The 24,450-nt window shown below is 45.0% G+C and overlaps 1 protein-coding gene across 7 annotated transcripts in view; it reads right to left on the bottom strand.

Annotated features, from left to right (window-relative positions):
* The window catches only part of MBNL3 (muscleblind like splicing regulator 3), a 525,152-nt gene that overhangs the window by 132,252 nt on the left and 368,450 nt on the right, over positions 1-24,450 (bottom strand). For all 7 annotated transcript variants that reach the window (XR_011199288.1, XM_069212526.1, XM_069212525.1 and 4 more), the window contains exon 4: positions 11,347-11,547. Coding sequence is in view for 6 of the 7 variants with exons in the window: in XM_069212526.1 (XP_069068627.1) it covers positions 11,347-11,547 (201 nt within the window). In the remaining variant the exon portion in view is untranslated. The remainder of the gene's footprint in view (positions 1-11,346; positions 11,548-24,450) is intronic.

The raw sequence follows: 24,450 nt of genomic DNA, 5'->3' as shown, positions 1-24,450 counted from the left end.
GGCATTTCCTGTCACGGGCGCTAGGCCTACCCACACAAGTGAGGTATCATTTTTATCGGGAGACGTGGGGGAACGCTGGGTGGAAGGAAATTCGTGGCTCCTCTCAGATTCCAGAACTTTCTGCCACAGAAATGTGAGGAACATGTGTTTTTTTAGCCAAATTTTGAGGTTTGCAAAGGATTCTTGGTAACAGAACCTGGTCCGAGCCACACAAGTCACCCTATCTTGGATTCCCCTAGGTCTCTAGTTTTCAGAAATGCACAGGTTTGGTAGGTTTCCCTAGGTGGCGGCTGAGCTACAGGCCAAAATCTACAGGTAGGCACTTTGCAAAAAACACCTCTGTTTTCCTTCACCAATTTGGCTGTGTCCACGTTGCGCTTTGGGGCATTTCCTGTCACGGGCGCTAGGCCTACCCACACAAGTGAGGTATCATTTTTATCGAGAGACGTGGGGGAACGCTGGGTGGAAGGAAATTCGTGCCGCCTCTCAGATTCCAGAACTTTCTGCCACAGAAATGTGAGGAACATGTGTTTTTTTAGCCAAATTTTGAGGTTTGCAAAGGATTCTGGGTAACAGAACCTGGTCCGAGCCACACAAGTCACCCCATCTTGGATTCCTCTAGGTCTCTAGTTTTCAGAAATGCACAGGTTTGGTAGGTTTCCCTAGGTGGCGGCTGAGCTATAGGCCAAAATCTACAGGTAGGCACTTTGCAAAAAACACCTCTGTTTTCCTTCACCAATTTGGCTGTGTCCACGTTGCGCTTTGGGGCATTTCCTGTCACGGGCGCTAGGCCTACCCATACAAGTCAGGTATCATTTTTATCGGGAGACGTGGGGGAACGCTGGGTGGAAGGAAATTCATGGCTCCTCTCAGATTCCAGAACCTTCTGCCACAGAAATGTGAGGAACATGTGTTTTTTTAGCCAAATTTTGAGGTTTGCAAAGGATTCTGGGTAACAGAACCTGGTCCGAGCCACACAAGTCACCCCATCTTGGATTCCCTTAGGTCTCTAGTTTTCAGAAATGCACAGGTTTGGTAGGTTTCCCTAGATGGCGGCTGAGCTACAGGCCAAAATCTACAGGTAGGCACTTTGCAAAAAACACCTCTGTTTTCCTTCACCAATTTGGCTGTGTCCACGTTGCGCTTTGGGGCATTTCCTGTCACGGGCGCTAGGCCTACCCACACAAGTGAGGTATCATTTTTATCGGGAGACGTGGGGGAACGCTGGGTGGAAGGAAATTCGTGGCTCCTCTCAGATTCCAGAACTTTCTGCCACAGAAATTTAAGGAACATGTGTTTTTTTAGCCAAATTTTGAGGTTTGCAAAGGATTCTGGGTAACAGAACCTGGTCCGAGCCACACAAGTCACCCCATCTTGGATTCCCCTAGGTCTCTAGTTTTCAGAAATGCACAGGTTTGGAAGGTTTCCCTAGGTGGCGGCTGAGCTACAGGCCAAAATCTACAGGTAGGCACTTTGCAAAAAACACCTCTGTTTTCCTTCACCAATTTGGCTGTGTCCACGTTGCGCTTTGGGGCATTTCCTGTCACGGGCGCTAGGCCTACCCACACAAGTGAGGTATCATTTTTATCGGGAGACGTGGGGGAACGCTGGGTGGAAGGAAATTCGTGGCTCCTCTCAGATTCCAGAACTTTCTGCCACAGAAATGTGAGGAACATGTGTTTTTTTAGCCAAATTTTGAGGTTTGCAAAGGATTCTGGGTAACAGAACCTGGTCCGAGCCACACAAGTCACCCCATCTTGGATTCCCCTAGGTCTCTAGTTTTCAGAAATGCACAGGTTTGGTAGGTTTCCCTAGGTGGCGGCTGAGCTACAGGCCAAAATCTACAGGTAGGCACTTTGCAAAAAACACCTCTGTTTTCCTTCACCAATTTGGCTGTGTCCACGTTGCGCTTTGGGGCATTTCCTGTCACGGGCGCTAGGCCTACCCACACAAGTCAGGTATGATTTTTATCGGGAGACGTGGGAGAACGCTGGGTGGAAGGAAATTCGTGCCGCCTCTCAGATTCCAGAACTTTCTGCCACAGAAATGTGAGGAACATGTGTTTTTTTAGCCAGATTTTGAGGTTTGCAAAGGATTCTGGGTAACAGAACCTGGTCCGAGCCACACAAGTCACCCCATCTTGGATTCCCCTAGGTCTCTAGTTTTCAGAAATGCACAGGTTTGGTAGGTTTCCCTAGGTGGCGGCTGAGCTACAGGCCAAAATCTACAGGTAGGCACTTTGCAAAAAACACCTCTGTTTTCCTTCACCAATTTGGCTGTGTCCACGTTGCGCTTTGGGGCATTTCCTGTCACGGGCGCTAGGCCTACCCACACAAGTGAGGTATCATTTTTATCGGGAGACGTGGGGGAACGCTGGGTGGAAGGAAATTCGTGGCTCCTCTCAGATTCCAGAACTTTCTGCCACAGAAATGTGAGGAACATGTGTTTTTTTAGCCAAATTTTGAGGTTTGCAAAGGATTCTGGGTAACAGAACCTGGTCCGAGACACACAAGTCACCCCATCTTGGATTCCTCTAGGTCTCTAGTTTTCAGAAATGCACAGGTTTGGTAGGTTTCCCTAGGTGGCGGCTGAGCTAGAGGCCAAAATCTACAGGTAGGCACTTTGCAAAAAACACCTCTGTTTTCCTTCACAAATTTGGATGTGTCCACGTTGCGCTTTGGGGCGTTTCCTGTCGCGGGCGCTAGGCCTACCCACACAAGTGAGGTATCATTTTTATCAGGAGACATGGGGGAACGCTGGGTTGAAGGAAATTCGTGGCTCCTCTCAGATTCCAGAACTTTCTGCCACAGAAATGTGAGGAACATGTGTTTTTTTAGCCAAATTTTGAGGTTTGCAAAGGATTCTGGGTAACAGAACCTGGTCCGAGCCACACAAGTCACCCCATCTTGAATTTCTCTAGGTCTCTAGTTTTCAGAAATGCACAGGTTTGGTAGGTTTCCCTAGGTGGCGGCTGAGCTAGAGGCCAAAATCTACAGGTAGGCACTTTGCAAAAAACACCTCTGTTTTCCTTCACAAATTTGGATGTGTCCACGTTGCGCTTTGGGGCGTTTCCTGTCGCGGGCGCTAGGCCTACCCACACAAGTGAGGTATCATTTTTATCAGGAGACATGGGGGAACGCTGCGTGGAAGGAAATTCGTGGCTCCTCTCAGATTCCAGAACTTTCTGCCACAGAAATGTGAGGAACATGTGTTTTTTTAGCCAAATTTTGAGGTTTGCAAAGGATTCTGGGTAACAGAACCTGGTCCGAGCCACACAAGTCACCCCATCTTGGATTCCCCTAGGTCTCTAGTTTTCAGAAATGCACAGGTTTGGTAGGTTTCCCTAGGTGGCGGCTGAGCTACAAGCCAAAATCTACAGGTAGGCACTTTGCAAAATTTCCTTCACAAATTTGGATGTGTCCACGTTGCGCTTTGGGGCGTTTTCTGTCGTGGGCGCTAGGCCTACCCACACAAGTGAGGTATCATTTTTATCGGGAGACGTGGGGGAACGCTGGGTGGAAGGAAATTTGTGGCTCCTCTCAGATTCCAGAACTTTCTGCCACAGAAATGTGAGGAACGTGTTTTTTTAGCCAAATTTTGAGGTTTGCAAAGGATTCTGGGTAACAGAACCTGGTCCGAGCCACACAAGTCACCCCATCTTGGATTCCCCTAGGTCTCTAGTTTTCAGAAATGCACAGGTTTGGTAGGTTTCCCCAGGTGGCGGCTGAGCTACAGGCCAAAATCTAAAGATAGGCACTTTGCAAAAAACACCTCTGTTTTCCTTCACAAATTTGGATGTGTCCACGTTGCGCTTTGGGGCGTTTCCTGTCGCGGGCGCTAGGCCTACCCACACATGTGAGGTATCATTTTTATCGTGAGACGTGGGGGAACGCTGGGTGGAAGGAAATTCGTGGCTCCTCTCAGATTCCAGAACGTTCTGCCACAGAAATGTGAGGAACATGAGTTTTTTTAGCCAAATTTTGAGGTTTGCAAAGGATTCTGGTTAACAGAACCTGGTCCGAGCCACACAAGTCACCCCATCTTGGATTCCCCTAGGTCTCTAGTTTTCAGAAATGCACAGGTTTGGTAGGTTTCCCTAGGTGGCGGCTGAGCTACAGGCCAAAATCTACAGGTAGGCACTTTGCAAAAAACACCTCTGTTTTCCTTCACCAATTTGGCTGTGTCCACGTTGCGCTTTGGGGCATTTCCTGTCACGGGAGCTAGGCCTACCCACACAAGTGAGGTATCATTTTTATCGGGAGACGTGGGGGAACGCTGGGTGGAAGGAAATTCGTGGCTCCTCTCAGATTCCAGAACTTTCTGCCACAGAAATGTGAGGAACATGTGTTTTTTTAGCCAAATTTTGAGGTTTGCAAAGGATTCTTGGTAACAGAACCTGGTCCGAGCCACACAAGTCACCCCATCTTGGATTCCCCTAGGTCTCTAGTTTTCAGAAATGCACAGGTTTGGTAGGTTTCCCTAGGTGGCGGCTGAGCTACAGGCCAAAATCTACAGGTAGGCACTTTGCAAAAAACACCTCTGTTTTCCTTCACCAATTTGGCTGTGTCCACGTTGCGCTTTGGGGCATTTCCTGTCACGGGCGCTAGGCCTACCCACACAAGTGAGGTATCATTTTTATCGAGAGACGTGGGGGAACGCTGGGTGGAAGGAAATTCGTGCCGCCTCTCAGATTCCAGAACTTTCTGCCACAGAAATGTGAGGAACATGTGTTTTTTTAGCCAAATTTTGAGGTTTGCAAAGGATTCTGGGTAACAGAACCTGGTCCGAGCCACACAAGTCACCCCATCTTGGATTCCTCTAGGTCTCTAGTTTTCAGAAATGCACAGGTTTGGTAGGTTTCCCTAGGTGGCGGCTGAGCTACAGGCCAAAATCTACAGGTAGGCACTTTGCAAAAAACACCTCTGTTTTCCTTCACCAATTTGGCTGTGTCCACGTTGCGCTTTGGGGCATTTCCTGTCACGGGCGCTAGGCCTACCCACACAAGTCAGGTATCATTTTTATCGGGAGACGTGGGGGAACGCTGGGTGGAAGGAAATTCATGGCTCCTCTCAGATTCCAGAACTTTCTGCCACAGAAATGTGAGGAACATGTGTTTTTTTAGCCAAATTTTGAGGTTTGCAAAGGATTCTGGGTAACAGAACCTGGTCCGAGCCACACAAGTCACCCCATCTTGGATTCCCCTAGGTCTCTAGTTTTCAGAAATGCACAGGTTTGGTAGGTTTCCCTAGGTGGCGGCTGAGCTACAGGCCAAAATCTACAGGTAGGCACTTTGCAAAAAACACCTCTGTTTTCCTTCACCAATTTGGCTGTGTCCACGTTGCGCTTTGGGGCATTTCCTGTCACGGGCGCTAGGCCTACCCACACAAGTGAGGTATCATTTTTATCGGGAGACGTGGGGGAACGCTGTGTGGAAGGAAATTCGTGGCTCCTCTCAGATTCCAGAACTTTCTGCCACAGAAATTTAAGGAACATGTGTTTTTTTAGCCAAATTTTGAGGTTTGCAAAGGATTCTGGGTAACAGAACCTGGTCCGAGCCACACAAGTCACCCCATCTTGGATTCCCCTAGGTCTCTAGTTTTCAGAAATGCACAGGTTTGGTAGGTTTCCCTAGGTGGCGGCTGAGCTACAGGCCAAAATCTACAGGTAGGCACTTTGCAAAAAAACCTCTGTTTTCCTTCACCAATTTGGCTGTGTCCACGTTGCGCTTTGGGGCATTTCCTGTCACGGGCGCTAGGCCTACCCACACAAGTGAGGTATCATTTTTATCGGGAGACGTGGGAGAACGCTGGGTGGAAGGAAATTCGTGCCGCCTCTCAGATTCCAGAACTTTCTGCCACAGAAATGTGAGGAACATGTGTTTTTTTAGCCAGATTTTGAGGTTTGCAAAGGATTCTGGGTAACAGAACCTGGTCCGAGCCACACAAGTCACCCCATCTTGGATTCCTCTAGGTCTCTAGTTTTCAGAAATGCACAGGTTTGGTAGGTTTCCCTAGGTGGAGGCTGAGCTAGAGGCCAAAATCTACAGGTAGGCACTTTGCAAAAAACACCTCTGTTTTCCTTCACAAATTTGGATGTGTCCACGTTGCGCTTTGGGGCGTTTCCTGTCGCGGGCGCTAGGCCTACCCACACAAGTGAGGTATCATTTTTATCAGGAGACATGGGGGAACGCTGGGTGGAAGGAAATTCGTGGCTCCTCTCAGATTCCAGAACTTTCTGCCACAGAAATGTGAGGAACATGTGTTTTTTTAGCCAAATTTTGAGGTTTGCAAAGGATTCTGGGTAACAGAACCTGGTCCGAGCCACACAAGTCACCCCATCTTGGATTCCCCTAGGTCTCTAGTTTTCAGAAATGCACAGGTTTGGTAGGTTTCCCTAGGTGGCGGCTGAGCTACAAGCCAAAATCTACAGGTAGGCACTTTGCAAAATTTCCTTCACAAATTTGGATGTGTCCACGTTGCGCTTTGGGGCGTTTTCTGTCGCGGGCGCTAGGCCTACCCACACAAGTGAGGTATCATTTTTATCGGGAGACGTGGGGGAACGCTGGGTGGAAGGAAATTTGTGGCTCCTCTCAGAGTCCAGAACTTTCTGCCACAGAAATGTGAGGAACATGTGTTTTTTTAGCCAAATTTTGAGGTTTGCAAAGGATTCTGGGTAACAGAACCTGGTCCGAGCCACACAAGTCACCCCATCTTGGATTCCCCTAGGTCTCTAGTTTTCAGAAATGCACAGGTTTGGTAGGTTTCCCTAGGTGGCGGCTGAGCTACAAGCCAAAATCTACAGGTAGGCACTTTGCAAAATTTCCTTCACAAATTTGGATGTGTCCACGTTGCGCTTTGGGGCGTTTTCTGTCGCGGGCGCTAGGCCTACCCACACAAGTGAGGTATCATTTTTATCGGGAGACGTGGGGGAACGCTGGGTGGAAGGAAATTCGTGGCTCCTCTCAGATTCCAGAACTTTCTGCCACAGAAATGTGAGGAACATGTGTTTTTTTAGCCAAATTTTGAGGTTTGCAAAGGATTGTGGGTAACAGAACCTGGTCAGAGCCACACAAGTCACCCCATCTTGGATTCCCCTAGGTCTCTAGTTTTCAGAAATGCACAGGTTTGGTAGGTTTCCCTAGGTGGCAGCTGAGCTAGAGGCCAAAATCTACAGGTAGGCCCTTTGCTAAAAACAGCTCTGTTTTCTGTGATGTGTCCACGTTGTGTTTTGGGGCATATCCTGTCGCGGGCGCTAGGCCTACCCACACAAGTGAGGTATCCTTTTTATCGGGAGACTTGGGGGAACATAGAATAGCAAAACAAGTGTTATTGCCCCTTGTCTTTCTCTACATTTTTTCCTTCCAAATGTAAGACAGTGTGTAAAAAAGACGTCTATTTGAGAAATGCCCTGTAATTCACATGCTAGTATGGGCACCCAGGAATTCAGAGATGTGCAAATAACCACTGCTTCTCAACACCTTATCTTGTGCCCATTTTGGAAATACAAAGGTTTTCTTGATAACTATTTTTTACTCTTTATATTTCAGCAAATGAATTGCTGTATACCCGGCATAGATTGAAAACCCACTGCAGGGTGCAGGTCATTTATTGGCTCTGGGTACCTAGAGTTCTTGATGAACCTATAAGCCCTATATATCCCCGCAACCAGAAGAGTCCAGCAGACGTAACGGTATATTGCTTTCGAAAATCTGACATTGCTGGAAAAAGTTACAGAGTAAAACGTAGAGAAAAATTTATGTTTTTTTCACCTCAATTTCAATATTTTTCTTTTTCAGTTGTTATTTTCTGTAGGAAACCCTTGTAGGATCTACACAAATTACCCCTTGCTGAATTCAGATTTTTGTCTACTTTTCAAAAATGTTGCGGTTTCTGGGATCCAGCGTTGGTTTCATGCCCATTTCTGTCACTGACTGGAAGGAGGCTGAAAGCACAAAAAATCGTAAAAATGGAGTATGTCCCCGTAAAATGCCAAAATTGTGTTGAAAAATTGGGTTTTCTGATTCAAGTCTGCCTGTTCCTGAAAGCTGGGAAGCTGGTGATTTTATCACCGCAAACCCTTTGTTGATGCCCTTTTCAGGGAAAAAACCACAAGCCTTCTTCTGCAGCCCATTTTTCCAATTTTTTTGAAAAAAACGAAATTTTCACTGTTTTTTGGCTAATTTCTTGGCCTCCTTCTGGGGAACCCACAAAGTCTGGGTACCTCTAGAATCCCTAGGATGTTGGAAAAAAAGGACGCAAATTTGGCGTGGGTAGCTTATGTGAACAAAAAGTTATGAGGGCCTAAGCGTGAACTGCTCCAAATAGCCAAAAAAAGGCTCGGCACAGGAGGGGGAAAAGGCCTGGCAGCGAAGGGGTTAAAGGGCATGTCCATGAGGGACTGATGGACATCCCCAGTAAAATCAGAAGTATGCACCCAGGCGTGGAGTCTCAAGGCCACCGTTGTAGTAACCGATCTGCCCAGAGAGTCGGTTGTGTCCAGCCCACAACGGATTGTGAATTTCGCCACATCTTTCCCATCCTTCACAGCTTTGGAGACGATATCACGGGCCTCCTCCGCTATCTGCAGCAGGACTTGCGCAACTGTATCCCACAAAGAGTGGATATAGCGGCCTAAAACGCATGCAGTGCTCACAGACTGCAGCGCAAGACTGAAAGAAGAAAACAACTTCTTACCAAATTGTTCCAGCCTTTTTGATTCCCTATCTGGGGGTGCGGAATGTGTATGAAGAAGAGGAAGCCTGGATGACAAGACTCTCAGGCGTGGGGTGTTGGGACAGGAATTTAGGGTCGTTCGAGCGGGCTGATGGCGGCGTGCGATATTCCTATTCACAGGAGCCCCTGTGCTGGGTTTGGACCAAGTACCCAAAAGGACATCGGTGAGGGCTTCATTGAATGGCAAAAGGGGTTCGGATGTGGAAGCCCCTGTCTCATCAGGAGATTGGACCTGAGGTTCTTGGCCTTGAGCTTCCTACTGTAGAGGACAGTAGGAAGCTCAAGGCCAAGAACCTCAGCTGCCCTACTGACCACCATACCATAAGTTGCTCCCTCCGCCGCAGCCACGGTAGGAGACAGCATGCCAGCATCTGGAGAAGTATCCAGACCACTGGCGTCGCCCAATTCCTGAGCCTAGCCCAAAAGATGGGTCCCAGGGACTCCTCCAATCCTTCTGTGAATTCGTACCCACAGGAAAAAGGGTCAGAATCCGACCTGGGGTGAATAGGCCCCATCGTAGACAAAGGCGGCGTTGGACAACGACGCCCGACTCCGAGTTGTCGGGGATAAGGACCAGATCAGCGCTGGGGAAGGTCTCAATGGTGCGACCAGCGCTGGTACGGATCTGCTCGGGACCTCGGTGGCCGGAGCCGAAGCCACCAGCGCGGAACCCAAAGGCCCCTCAACCGAACCCCTTGGGCCCCAGGCGCCATATCAGGGTTGGTCCACCTAAAGATGAGGTGCCTGGCCTCATAGAATTCTTTAAGTTGGGCGGAGGTCGCTCGGCTTCCTTGAGTTTCCCAGGAAACTCGGGGAAGCACGGAGCAGACCCTGACACAGGCTCCGAGGACAGAGGCCTTGAGCATCGATTCTCCTCCCACATCGCGTCAGCCGAGCGACGGGGTGAAGTCTGAGAGCGATGGGACCTCTTCGACGACTTCTTTATCTTACCTGCACCCGAAGATTTTGAAGATGATGAGTGGTGAAGGCTGCGCGAACGGTCTTGAGACCTTCCTCTAAATAGAGACTTATGCGGAGTAGAGTGCCGGGCCACCATGAGTTTGAGGGACCGCTCCTTCAAGGCCTTCGGGTGCAAGACCTGGCACTCGGAAGCACGACTTCGGGTCGAGGTCGCGCTCAAGACACCACAAACAACCCAGATGCGGATTTGTCACCTACATCATGTGGTGACAGTCCTCGCACGGCTTGAAACTAGACTTCAGGGACATCCTCGACGCACCAAATATCTCACTCGAACACTCGACAAAACTGTCGAAGTCAGTCAAATAAAGACCAGGGGGCGCTCTCTCAGGATCAGCGTAGAAAGAAAATAACTGCTGTCACTGCGTGAAGGGGGCATCTATGTACTACTCCCGACGTCATCACGGCGACTACGACGCCAACGATGCCCACAGAGTCAACTGACACCACCTACTGATGCGCAAGGGTATTGCTCGAAGAAAAATCTCCTGATCCTTTCTGACGCCTGGGGAAAATTCTAAGGTAAGGAATCTACAACTAGAAGTCTCTATCAGAAATTATCTTGCAAAGTAGGCACACAATAAGAATACATAATTGAACCAAAAAATCACTGTCAACAACATTGTGAACAATTCCACAAACTAGGCACAAGCTTATTTTGAAGATTCCCAAGTAATTGGTCACTAAGGTTTTCAAAATGCACTTCAATGAAACACAGGAGCGTGCTCCTTTCTGCATCATTAAACAAAACCTGTTGACAAACCCTGGCAATGCATCCAGCACAACAATGTATCAAACAATGGAACAAAAACCACAACAGGGAACATGGTGCAGATACATTTATTTTCTGTAGGCATTAACTTGCAGTGAACATGACAAAAGATGAGCTGGGTTTTATGGACACAACCACAAATTCTACAAGGCCTCATTATGGGCTGATAAGTGAGATATATTAATGGAAAAATACAATGCACAGAACGCATTATAATGAGAATGACGATTGGGGAATATTTACGTTTGAAGAAATAACTGACCCCCAAACTGTGACAAAGACTTTGAAGGTCACAACATGTCAGTTTGTTGGCTGTATTTTTGCCCTGAATAAAACTGGATTTTGGAGCTCCCAGAGTGCAACATATATAGAATGGTAAATCTTTGCAAAAACCATGACAAAACAAGACTGACAAAGCTAAAAGGCTGGGATCTAATGCCAGACGTATTGGCTTTACACATGCTTGTTCAAGTTACTGTGTTGTCATCTCAGAGCCTGGCCCCCTCCTCATCCAAGCCATCTGTGCAAGCTGGTGCATGAAGTCACACAGAACAAAGTCGTATCCTGGTGGTATAAGTCTGCTAACATTTTTAGTTTTTCAGATAATGAGATTTTCCTAAAGAAAATATTTGTAATATATATTTAGCTTCTCAACAATGCAAAGGAAATGAGCAATATGGTAAACTAGTTTCTGAAAAGAAAACATTGGAGTTTTCTGAAAAATTTTACTTAAGCAGATTTAACAGAATGGATTTTGTAATCCGATTGTCCCTTTTTTGAGTGTACGGCTGTGAACAATGAGTACTAGTGAGACAAAGTTGATTTCTATAATATGAGATTGTATACCACAATATACTGTACCTCAAGCTTATCTGTACGCATTAGTTTCTGACCAGCAGAGCCTCCTGGTACTGTAACATTGGGATTTCCAGAAACCAGCATAGGTGTATTTGGTAAAAGTTCTGCAGGTACCAAGCCCATTCCATGAGAAACATGGCTCAAATAGGGGCTAAAAGCCATAGACGGACTTGTTGCAAGCGATTGGGTCACAGGGAACGTAGTCTGTATGTTAAAAAAAAAAAATACAGCATTTTTAGGTAGGCACACAGGGCATATCATTTCACCAATTATTTAATTAGCATTAACATGATCGGGTAAGAATTGTTATGATAAAGTATTGTTTATTCGGTTTAAACTGTGAAGCTGAAATGTTGGCATATCCAACACAAATAAGCATTTAGGAAATTATCTGTACAAAACATATGCTTTACAATTCTTTAACTATTGATAAAGCACAGGGAGCTGCACAGCTCAACTACATGTACTGCAGCTACAATAAAGCTATGGAATGCTTAACGAAACACATGTCAAATAACACCTCCTTGTGGCTGTATATCGCGCCATACTTTTCTTCAAACAGACAAGCACTATCATCAAAATCACCTTCCCACCTGGCATCATTCAGAAAGCCAAAATGGTTGAGATTTATCACCAAGGTTGTCAATCATCCCAAGTATCATCAGTTTCCAGTCTAACCATAAAACATACTAATCACAGATGACAGCACCACCTTTGGAGGAAATTAAAGTTCACCAGTTACAAAGGGGTTCTAACAGACTCAGTTAGTTATATGGATTTCTGGACGTACCTTAAAATATTATGAAGAAAGTTCACTGGGGGAGCTTTGGCACTACTAAAGGGGTTAACTTCTGAAATGTTCATGATGGATGCATCTTAGTATCAGTTATTTGTGTCTTATGGTGTCTGAAATTCTTTAAATAGTATTTTTTAATGTAAGCAACGCCTCTTGTTTTCAACTTATGTACCACAATCTATCCAGTCAGTATTTCTAATAACCAGCGATTTTGAATGAGGCCAGTGTATGTTGGTATGAATGAATTGAAAGAAATGTAAAATATGGTGGCTTACCAAGTGCTTAAGAAATAACCATCCATTTCAAGACTGTTTCTATGTAACTGAAATATTTTAGTAGTATGTGCTAATTCATATACTACATCAATAGGTACTAAATAATGCACAAAACAATGTCATCAATAGAAAAACGAGGCATAATGAAGAAGGCCGGAATCGTCCTAGCTGACTGACATGACATGGATAAGGACAATTATATTTTAAACGGAGAAATAAGAACCACGACACATCCAACTGTTCATAATTGTATTCTTTATTCTTCTTAGTTGGATCACACAGCAACTCGTAGTGAATATGGCATCATCACGGTCAAGGGCCACCAAATATAGTGCCAAATATATTGTCAAATCAAAACACTTGTATGTTGTTCAATGCAAACGACAGCCTATTCAATGCAAATGACAGCCAACACTTGTTTCGTCAGATGCGACTTTCTCAAGGCTGTGAAGTAATGTTACAGATAATAAATAAACCAGCTGTTAGTTCCAACAGTCCAGTATGCCATATCATTTAGCCCAAACGGTGAAAACGGTGACAATCCACCTATGATGCCTGTGTGCCAAATGAAGAAAGAGTTTTGGAAACACCACACGTTGAATAACACGGTGTCTAGTAAGTGAGTTTCATAGTGATTTCATGCTCTATATATAAAAGTACATCCTATATAGGCGACAGATAGTCGGAAGATAAAGTGGACGACAGAAAGTGCTATATGTATCAGAGAGGTGCAGGACTATAGTCAGAGTAAAGTAATTAGAGAATAATAAAACAAATAAGAAATTGTAATAATTAACATACCTTAAGTATTAAGGTAAAGAGACTATAAATTAAATGTTGAAGCTGTAGTATACGAATTCCAACAATAAAATCTTCATAAATGTGAACAAAATCTGATTGGGTAAGTCCAAGAATATGTTTTGATGTGTCTCAAAACCACACAGGGACCATGGTAAGTCTAACCAAAAAAGAAAGAGGGGGGTTATTAACAGTGGGAGTAGCCTGGCCACTGTACAGTTACGCAATGTGTAGACTAAATGCTTACTCCTGGCCATAAGGGCTTCTGCCAAACATAACATATATTTGGCACTATATTTGGTGGCCCTTGACCGTGATGACGCCATATTCACTACGAATTGCTGTGTGATCCAACTAAGAAGAATAAAGAATACAATTATGAACAGTTGGATGTGCTGTGGTTCTTATTTCTCCGCATAAACGATTGTGGACCATCTTGGCTCTCAGTCTGCACACCTTGTGGCTAGGTGTGGCAACCACTCTGGCTCTCCTGGAATACATAACTTGAGACTTTGGACTTCCTTCACTAGTTTTCTTGTTTATAATTTTGAAGCTAACTTTTTGGAAGTGCGCACCACTGTTCTACACAGCCACAAGATTGTCTCTTCAAATTATATTTTAAACTATACAGTAGTCAATACCTCTATTTTTCCTAAATCAAAACAGCTTAGAAAGGGCAAGTTTAGAGGTCTTATTATCACTGGTATTTTTGAAAGTCAAGAATACTGCTCAAACAAAACCTGAAGAGAACCTTTCAGAAGTTAACCCCTTAAGTGTTGAGGCTCCCCCAGTGCTGAGCCCTTTTTGGATATGTGCAGAAGTTCACACGTAATCCTTCATGATTTTGTTCCACAAAATATATTCATGCCAATATTATGTCATTTTTCACACACTCAGGGGATTCTCAGAGAATTGCCCAATATATTTTGTTTCTCCTAGAGTAAAAGGGGAAAATGGTATAATGAAGCAGAAGTTTGTTTCTTTTATTGGAAAATGGGAAAAATCCTGTCCAAGAAACTGTATGATCTTTTCCCTAAAGATGGGACACTCAAAAAATTTGCTATGGTATGATTGCATGGTCGTCCACCCTTCAGAAACATGCAAAGTTGTAAAAAAAAAAAAAGTCTTTTTTTTTTCAGGATAATTTTTTGATTTTTTCCTATTTTGTTGCGGCTTCTACCAAGTTGCAACATGTGAGGACGTGTGAGACCCATGGCTTAACCTGAAAATCTGTAAATGTTTTAAGAGTAGAAACAATTCTGTATTCAGCAAGGGGTCATTTGTGTATATCACATAAACTAATTTCTGAACTCAAAGAAAAAAGAAGGGGAAAAATTAAAATATTCATCAATTGAAATCATTCATTTGAATCTTTATCTTTATGTCTGTCAGATGTTTCTGTTCACAATAATATATAGTGCTGTTTACTAAACACAAGATACACAGAGTGATAAAAGGAGCTGAAGAGTATACTGATTTTCAGGTATGCAGTCATTGCAACACAGGATTTATCAGGGGTTATAATGTTCATGCAACAGTTACCACACAGTTAAGACGTTTCTTGGCACTTTACAATGTGGGACTTTACCATGCAGGTAAGAGTTTTTAAATATATTCAAATAAGGGAATTAAGGAGAGCACACAGTTTTCATAGTTTCTAAGTTGGATAAGGGTAGAGGTAAGTAAAAGGTAGTAATGTTTTTTTTAGAGTTCAGGGATGGGCAGGATTGCAGGGATGTAAGGGTGTTTAGGGTTCATGATTCAGTAAAGACAGGCGTAAGGTTTTTTTTAGGGTTCAGGGATGGGTAAAGGTATGGGTAGTAAGACTTTTTAGGGCTGAGGGATAGGAAAAGTTGCAGGGGTGTGAACATTTCTTTAGGGTTAAGGGTTGGGTAAGGATAAGTGTAAGTAAGAGGTTACTACAGTTAAGGGATAGGGAAGAAGAGGGGTAGTAAGAGGCTTTTTAGGTAAGGCAATGGGGATTAAGGGCATATTTAAGGTTAGAGGAATTTGGAAGGGGGTAAGGATAAAACAAAACAAGGTTTTTGCGGCTTTCTCCTGCAAAAAATAAAACACCTATTCCTATCCCCTCTCTCTCTCGCTCGCTCTCTCTCTTTTTTTGTGTATATATGGAGGAGTGATGCAGTTGCTCCGAAATCTATCTCCACAACTAGCGTGTACCAAAAAAGTGACACTTGATACACTGCAGCTGCCATAAGTAAACATGTGTTATATGGTAAGTGGAAAGATGGATATATATATATATAATATAAGATTTTTTTTTTATTTATTTAAAATGTCTACGTTACAAGGACGTAATAGTTAGGTTCTGAATTTACCCATACAAAACAATAGCAATTCAGCAGTCATAGTTATACAACTATAATTCATGCCCCCGACATGCACAGTTTGTTATAATGTTTCATTTATATATTTAATTATGTTATAGCAGTTGTCATGAGTGCTGTAATATATGGGGTAATTAGCAGTGCATGGTGAGGGCGCGAGTTATAGCTACCCTAGGGCACAAGTTATAGTTCTTTGAAAGAACTATAACTATAACTACTGATTTCTATGGCCTGCGGCCAGGCCCTGCAGCCAACCCCTATAGCCACCCAACCCTGCGCACAGCCTTTGGCTGTGCGCAGCGGGGGTTGGCCACACGGCCCGACCTGCAGTCAGTTCCTGCGGCCAACTTCTATAACAACCCAACCCTGCACAGCCCCCCCTTCCTCTGGGGCCCAGCCTAAATATTTATTTTTTTTGGGTGGGGGGAGAGGACTGCACAGACCCTCTCCCCAGGGCACTCTCAGCCCTGGGGAACCCATTCCCCAGGGTCTGACCATGTGCTCTGGGGGACCCCCAGTGTCAATGTTGGGGACTATGGGAGGAGTCTGAAGTCTCCCCAGGAAGGCTCCCCAAGGTCCCTACATTGCTGTCAAAGAGAGGAAGTTAATAAAGCAGCTTCCTCTCTGTGAGAGCAATTGTTTCCTCTTGTCTCCCTGCACCTCCGCGGGCATGTAGACAGAGGAAACCTGTGCTCCGATAAAGGGAGTGCTGGTGTACAGCTCGCCCTTCATCAGACCCAAGTGTTTGCTTTGACTTGGCGGCAAGTTATAGCAAACAACTTTCTCCCGGGAATGGGCACCCCAGGACATAGCAGGAGCCAGCGCTGGGGGGGTGGTGGTCCCCAGAGCCATCGGCGGCTCCAACACAGAATAGCCCTGGGGAGGTGGTGGTCCCTGGGGCTGCGGGGGGTCCGCGCGGCCCCCATAGTCCCAATTTTGTGAATGCCCCCGGGAGGTGGTGGTCCCCAGTGCAGCGGGGGAGGTGGGGAGAGAGGGCTGCGTAGCCTCCCGCATCATTTTACATTACAGCCCCGGCATCATATTTGTTAAAAACCCCCAGGGAGGTAACGGTCCCTGGGGCTACAGGGGGGAGGGGGGAATGGGCACCCCCTGTTACAAATAATAAATGCCCCGGGTAGGTGGCAGTCCCTGGGGCTCTAGGGGGGCCAGGCACCCCCCTGTATTTCTTTTGACAATAGTCCTAGGGAGGTGGTGGTCCCCGAGGCAGAGGGGGGGTCTGCAGCCCCCCCCAATTTAAAAGTAACAATGCTCCCGGGACGGTGAATTTGCGGCAATTCTTTTTTTTTAAATGCTTTTTAGCCCGTGGGATGCCCCTTCTGAGACCCCAGCACCAAAGCTTAAGGAGTCAGGGTGTCCCTATCTTGGTCCCCTTTTTTTTCTTTTACTTTTTTTGTGGGACTCTGCTGAAGCAGAGTTCCAAGATGGCTGCCAACACTTCCTGGTTTGAAGTGCTGGCAGCCAATCAAAGCTCTGCATTTGCCGTCCACGATCAAATATTTCCTAAACTACTGGACGCATTTACTCCAAATAAGCAAAAGCACAATCTGAGTACCGAAAGCTAGCTTTCTGCCAAATCTGATGTAATTATGTACAGTGGTACAGGCTGTAGCCTTGTTCAAAGGTCCTATTGGAATTAACATGGGAAATGCAACTTTTTTGATTTACCCCCCTTTTTCTTGGCACCCACTTGATGGATCACGCTGAAACCTTTCATGTGCAACAAGAATTACCAGGGCCATTTTTTGGCCAGCTTTGTGAAGATTCAGTAAACGGTGCAAAGATATAGGCAAGCCAAAAAATGCTTTTTCTATAGAAACATGATCCTAACTGTTCTTAGTGGCAACTGCCAACAGGATATATATATATAAATAAAATTTGGAGCCACAAAAAATGAGTGCTAAAGACACATTGTGAAGGTCAACACGTCATATTACAAGTGTTGTAAATGCATACATGGTAAACGCACCTGTTGTAACAATTGATATTCCTTTTCTCATTGTGTACCAGTCATGCATCAGTTCACCAAGTAAAATCTAATGAATGAAAAACTGGTATAAAGGAAAGCTATTTTTTTTTTTTTTTTACATATGCCCCAGGCTCAGAGTTTAGGAATCCTGTTTATTCATGCAACTGAATTTTGGGGTTACCCATAATTATGTGATATTTAGAGAGTGTTTCGCAAAATGTGTTCTTTGTTGCAAGCCGACTCATATTTTGTTGCATTGCACTTGAAACATTTTTTTGTTTCTACATGGGGAAAATATTCTCCCATCACCAAGCCATGGAGAAAAACCTTCCTTCAGAGTCACATCAATTTAGGTGACTTTCACCGCTCCCAATTCTCTGAATCAGAAACAAGATATTTCCAAACAAATATGTTTATATGCTCACTTGCGTTTCATTTAATATGTTTGTAAATCAGGCGCTTTGAAAGTAACATCCGAAGATGTAGAGCAGTGTTTTTAAAAACTACTTTAACTAAATTCAATTAAGGGTAACAGTTGCAAATCAAATAGGAACCTGAAATAGACATTATTTCCAAGCAAAATAACCAAAGGCAAAACAAGAATTTATAAATTGTAGACGTTTTCACGCACTGCCAAGACAGGATTCAGAGAGGCCAAGAGACAGTTTTGTCACATATCAGCTGGAAAGTTAATACATTCAAACATTTTAATTATCTAACAAACTCGGAGTAGCATAAGAAAATACCCTAAAACGATAATAGCTGCCACTTAGGAAGAAGCCACTGCCGAACAGCTTACACATGACCTTGTTCGTGATTATATTTTACAAAAGAAGGACTTTCTCTGAAAAATATAAAGAGTCAAATGTTTTCCACAAGCTTCTCCATTAATGATCAGCATGGGTCTTGGTGTTTGATACCGAAGATGTTTCTAAATGGTGAGCGCAAGCCTCCCTCAAAAAGATATCATGGCCTGACCCTTCCCAGATTGTTCTGGTGCAAACCAGCAGTGAAGCCTTCTGTGAGTCAAAAAGTGTTAATTAACCCCGGAAGATGAATATATGTATTGTGTATATTAAGAGAGTAAATTTCACTGTGCAGTCAAGATTAGAGGCTTGTCTCTGGTGCCTGTGGGGTACAGGTAAAAAAAAAACTGGGGCTTCCACTCCAACTGTCAATAAAGGAATGGTTTGGAAAACTGGCCTATAGCACAACTGTCAACTGGATATGCTTCAGCCACTGCCATGAAGTTTACTTGGTATAGTATGCATGGCAGAAGTGCAAGCTTCTGTTACACAAAGAACGTGTATGGCATGGGTAGCTGCAGCACAAGCTACACTATCACTCAAAGAACTGGTAGACTATTGGTAGTAACAAGGAAAGTGTCTTAACTCATAGAAGATGGCCAATACAACACCAAGAGTACACGATGCACAGGTAGAGCACAACAGCAGCCAGTCAATCTTCACTCACACACACAACAGGTATAGCGCGGTCAGCAACGGCACATACTTTACTAAAACAGACTATTGATAGCTGGGCACAAAAAGTATATGGAGCTCTTAACTTATTGCAGAATATCTGTGTGAACATGCTGTCCGCATGGCATAACAGCCTATAATCAGCATAATTATGAGCAGGAAAGCAGTTGAGTCACAACTATACGCAGAATAATTTTGTAAACAACATCCGGGTAGCAATTCTTCCAAAACAAACGTTCAGAAGGTCATTATACAGAGTTTGCTGGATGTGAAGAGGACGCATTAGCGAAAGCTGTTAATTTCTTTTATAGTTAGGGTAGTTGTATTTTCTCTGACTAGTGTACAATGAATTCAGCGAAAAGGGATTGGTTATAACCCTGGGCATGGTATTAGGCAATTAATGCATGTTCTACTTGAATAACTTGCTTTGGTGTCTATTGACATTGCCAAAGCATTTGACACCGTGAACTGGTGTGATCTCTTGGAGGTCCTGGAGGCAATGGGGTTGGGTCCCCGTTTTTTAAACTGGTTGACTCTGCTCTACACAGAAACCTTGGCTAGGGTTAGACAGGATAGGCAGTGCTCTGACCCCTAGTATTTGCAATGTCAACTGAGCCCTTGACCCTACGGCTTCGGCAGGACGGGGGGAAGTGGAAAATCCGGCTGGAAGGTGTAGATCACCTGATCTCACTATATGCAGATGATACTCTCTTTTATTTGACCTCCCAGAGGGTATCAATACTGCTGCTTCTAAATTACCTGGATACATTTGGGTATTTGTCAGGATTGAGGATTAATATGACCAAGGGCCGGATTACAAGGCTGGGAGTCTGAAGACCGCCAACCTCGCATTGGCAGTCGGACTGCTGTGGTGGTCTGACTACCACATTACGAAGGTGCAGGGCAGACCCTCCAACCTACCACATTCCCTGCAAGTATCTCAGATCCCGACGAGCTGACAGTACTGAAGGCTGTAATCAGCCAGGGCGGTGCTACCCTGCTGATTACAACCTTGTTCTCCGCCAGCCTTTCCATGGTGGTACCACTGTCATGAAAAGACTTGCGTAAAACATTTACAGGGGGCCACATAGGGGCCCCTGCACTGCCCAAGTCCATGGCATGGGCAGTGCATGCCCCCCCCACCCAGAACTCCCGAAATGCACACTGTCTGCTTTGCAGACAGTGAGCATTTCAAGGGTGTTTGTGCCTCCTGAGTGCTCTGTTATGAGCTGGCAACAATGCTGCCGTACCTTTCTCATTGGGCTAACTGGTGAAAGCTTGGTTTCTGCCGGTCAGCCCAGTGGGAAAGTCGTAATGGGCCTGGCGGGGAGGTTCCCAGCATGGTGACGACCATCCCATCTGGAGTTTGATGGACGGGTGTTTCTGTCTGCCAAACTCCTAATTGGCCCCCTAGTCCTTAATATTCCCATTGGGCTGAATGGTGGCTTGGGATCCTGCCACACTGCCGGCCTTGTCCTTAAGATGGGAGACTGAATGATTCTGCTGTTTGGGAATAATGGTGGCCCATACAATCCAAAAGCGGAACCAATATAACACTGATCGGGTAATGGAGGGCCTGACGAAATCCGTATGGTTTTGGAATACACTCCCCTGTCCCTTAAGGGTGAGGTATCTGTAGCAAATATGGTATTTTTACTGTGTTGCCTATATACTCTAGAGCACTGATTGGACACACTCCCCAGGGCTATATTCAAATGCCTACACGCCCTACTGACCTCTCTGGTGTGGGTGGGGGGTTGCAGTAGGGTGGCTTGGAATGTTTTACAATTACCCTTAGAGGAAGGAGGGTTGGCACTGCCAAATATCGAGTTATACTACTTAGCCTCCCAGCTACAACATGCAATGCACTGGCTATCCGAGGGGGACAAGTAGGAGAAGGAATTACTCGGGGACAACACCCTCGAAGGAACCCTGTCACAGCAACTTCACGAGGGTGGACGACGTACCCCTAAAGTTCCATATTTAATTATTCATACAGCTTCCCTGTGGGAACGAACGGTGAAGGTAGTGCTGAAAAAGGCTCCCTTCGCAAGGAAGTTCAATTTCTGAGACCTTATGGCATTCCGGCAATTGAACACTTTGGTCAACACAAGCGCATGGAGAACCAATGGGTGTTTAACTCTGGGTGGCCTATACCCAAGTGAGATGTTTATTACCTTTGAAGCTGCGCAAGAGACTTTTAGTGTGGGCCAATAACATTTCCTAGTGTATGCCGAGTTATCTGGCCTACACAACCCGAAGTTCCCAGAGCTATGACTGAAGACATGCCTAGGACTACACTTAGGTCTAAGGCCTCCTGGGAGAAAGAACTGGGTGCACCAATAGAGGACAACCATTGGAAAAGCACCTGTGTGCTGATTAAACAGGGTACGTGCAACGCACGCTTCAAACTGATATTCTTTAACTATATACATCGCACATACATTACCTCACAACTTCTTGATAGAAGTGACCCTGCCAAAATGGATAGATGCTATAGATGCAGGCATGGGCCAGCAACATTCCTTTATTTAGCCTGGTGTTATCCTCGGGTGTATGCTTATCGGGGCATAGTGGTTCAGAGGTTTAAACACGTTACAGGGTTAACAGTAGAGATGAAGCCCACTACATGCTTATTGGAGGATGTTAAGAAACAAAAGGGCAGGAAAATGAAATGGAAATTTGTACAATTGGCCCTGCTGTTACCGAAACGGGGGTTGCTATCACATGGATGAACCCAAGGGTACCAGAGGAGAGTACCTGGATGACAAATGTACAGGAATGAGCAATAGCGGAGTAGATCAGGCTTCGTCAATGTAGAAGGGATAACCATGTGGAGGAAGACCTACAGACCCTCACAGAGGTAGAGGGAGTAGAGGATGTCCTTGCAGGCGAGAATTAGAACAATTTGCAGGACACACTTTTCCAACGTTTTCACCTCCCACCCTGGCAGACAGTGTTGTATCCTGCTTCTGAGAGCGTGGCTATGTGCCATCCAGGGCACACTAAAGAGGCTTAGGAGGTGTGGCAGCTGATGTGTCAATCCTTGGGAGGGAATCCAGACCACTGGCATCTTGGAGGTCCTCCTACCAGTTATCCTCTAGGTAAGGCTGGGAAATCTCATATGCCGCATCATAGCGCCATTTTTAGAGTATGTGCCAAATAACTCATGGAGCCCTTCCAAATGGTTGAGGCGCTGTGGCAGAATGAGAAGGCTGGTAAGGAGATTTTGGATCTGATTTTTAAAAATGACCTTGGTAGAGGTCAGGGCAGCACCATCTCGGCATCAGACAGCACTATGGGTTGGCTGTAGTCATCTGCAGTCGATGGCACTGGCTTCTGTAGACCGTGTTCCACAGTGGGTGGTGGCTCCGGAAAAGGAACCAGTACCTAAGTCGTTCCTTAGCCCTGAGCCGCCATTCTGGCACCGAGGGCAGAACCTCCAGCAAAGGCCCAATTGGGTGAACTTGTATATTGCTCTTATTGTGATGCAATATATTTTTTGGTCATGTATTCTGCACGAAGAGCATGTCAAAATGCCTTTAATTGTGGGCAAGTTTGTCCTTACAGTGTTCAGTTTATTTCAGCACTTGTAAAACGGTAGTGTATCAGAGCAGGTTTAAAGTATGGTGAGGAGACAAGAAAATATTACATGAGTAGGGAAGATAAATAATAGAACACCATGATTGCATTTCTGAAAATATTTGAGGCAATCCAAAAACGTATGCATGGCCATTCAAGACAATTAAGGCATCATCTTTTGAGTTATACTAATACACATTTGAGCAGATCAACAGATAGGTGAAGGTGCAAAAAAATTAGACTTTCCCTGTTTGCATACAACATTTCCATTACCAAACATATAGACCCCATTGCGTGAGGTCTCCTAAATTAATTTTAGGTGAGCACAAAACATACAGGTGCAAGCACAAATGGCACATACACAGAATAAGGAATGCAGATATATCAACAGATTAAACATACTACCATGAAAAATGCACCACTCTGGAGCATTTTCCGCAATACTAAATGTAAGGGCAAGAGCAACAACATCAGTATTATCAAGGGGAAAGGGCACGAAGAAATGAACAAAGGAGTCATAATTTTGTCAGCATTTGCTTAAAACATAGTTCACAAATCATCCCAGTGGTTTATCACCCCAAATCATCACTTCTACAGTTAGTGAAAAGTGGGTGCAACTAAGAAATTGGGGTGCCAAAATCCTCCAATATCCCCATATTTTAGGAAGGCGTAAAGAAAGGAATTCCACTAACGGGAAAATATTTTCCTTGTGGAGAATAAAATTAAAATAAGTTTGTGATCTGCTGCAGTCTGAGTGGCTGCCATCTACTATCAAGAAAAGTAAGGTAGTTCATCCACCATGGGAGGGAGTGGGAGGTATCTGGGGACACAACAATGGGGTAGAAAAACCATGAGACAAAAAATTGGGCAGGGTGTTTGGACCATAAAATGACAACCAGGGATTGCAGCTTACCATTTTGGAATGCTGTGTTGAAATTTGACTGTGGTGGTTTCTGAAAGGTAAGAAATAAGAAAATAAACACACCCTGGGCTCAAATAAACATTACAAGGGGATTGGCAGGGTGAGAGAGCAAGCCATCACTAAATCTGCAATGAAGACAAGCTAAAGGTGAACATTAAGTGAGGTGGGGTTTTCAGACTGTGCACACGAAGTGTAAGGTCCCTGAAGAAGCATGCAGTGAGCAGAAAGCAGCAGAGGCCTATCACTGAACCAGCATTAATAGTGGGATTAGTATTGCTGGTTGGGGGCCTGAGTGTACAGTGAGTAAATGGCTCTGGGAGGCCAACATCTCCCTCCTCACTTTGGCAGCCTTACTTAGTATCGTACTTTTTGTAGGGCTGAGTCTGTCCTCCTTATAGCCTATATAACATCACAAAAAAGGCCGAGCCCAAAGGAGCTTCCACAGGGTGGAAAAAAGGGATTTTGTTGTGTGAAAAGCCCTGACCCACCAGAGTTGCCCCTTGGTGGCATGCTTCATCATTGGGTTTCCTCCTGTTCTGCTGCGGAACAGGGCATGCCACGACCGACGGAATACGTGGGAGCACTGTTTCAATTTCATCAATGTAAATTTTGAGAGGGATAGGAGTGGTGGGATCTTAGGTGAGTTAAAAATACCTGCCTCTGAGTAGTATTACTAATTTATTAAGTCTTACAGGGTGATATGGTTAAAAAAAGGGGCGCTGGAGGAGGTGTATATTATATACCTTGCCTCCTGGTCAGGCTACATGTTTCGGAGTTTATCCCTAGACTCCTCTTCAGGACCAAGGTGGACTCCCTAGCGTCACTCCTTGATTAACTAACACTAATGAAAGCACTAACATTAAATGCTCTGTGGATTGGTATGGTACACCTAACTAAAGTGAAATAGTACTCAATGGT

This window comes from Pleurodeles waltl, chromosome 2_1 (assembly GCF_031143425.1).
Source record: "Pleurodeles waltl isolate 20211129_DDA chromosome 2_1, aPleWal1.hap1.20221129, whole genome shotgun sequence".
NCBI lineage: Eukaryota > Metazoa > Chordata > Amphibia > Caudata > Salamandridae > Pleurodeles > Pleurodeles waltl.
The sequence above is the reverse complement of the archived record's forward strand: the minus strand, read 5'-3'. Positions and strand labels throughout refer to the sequence as shown.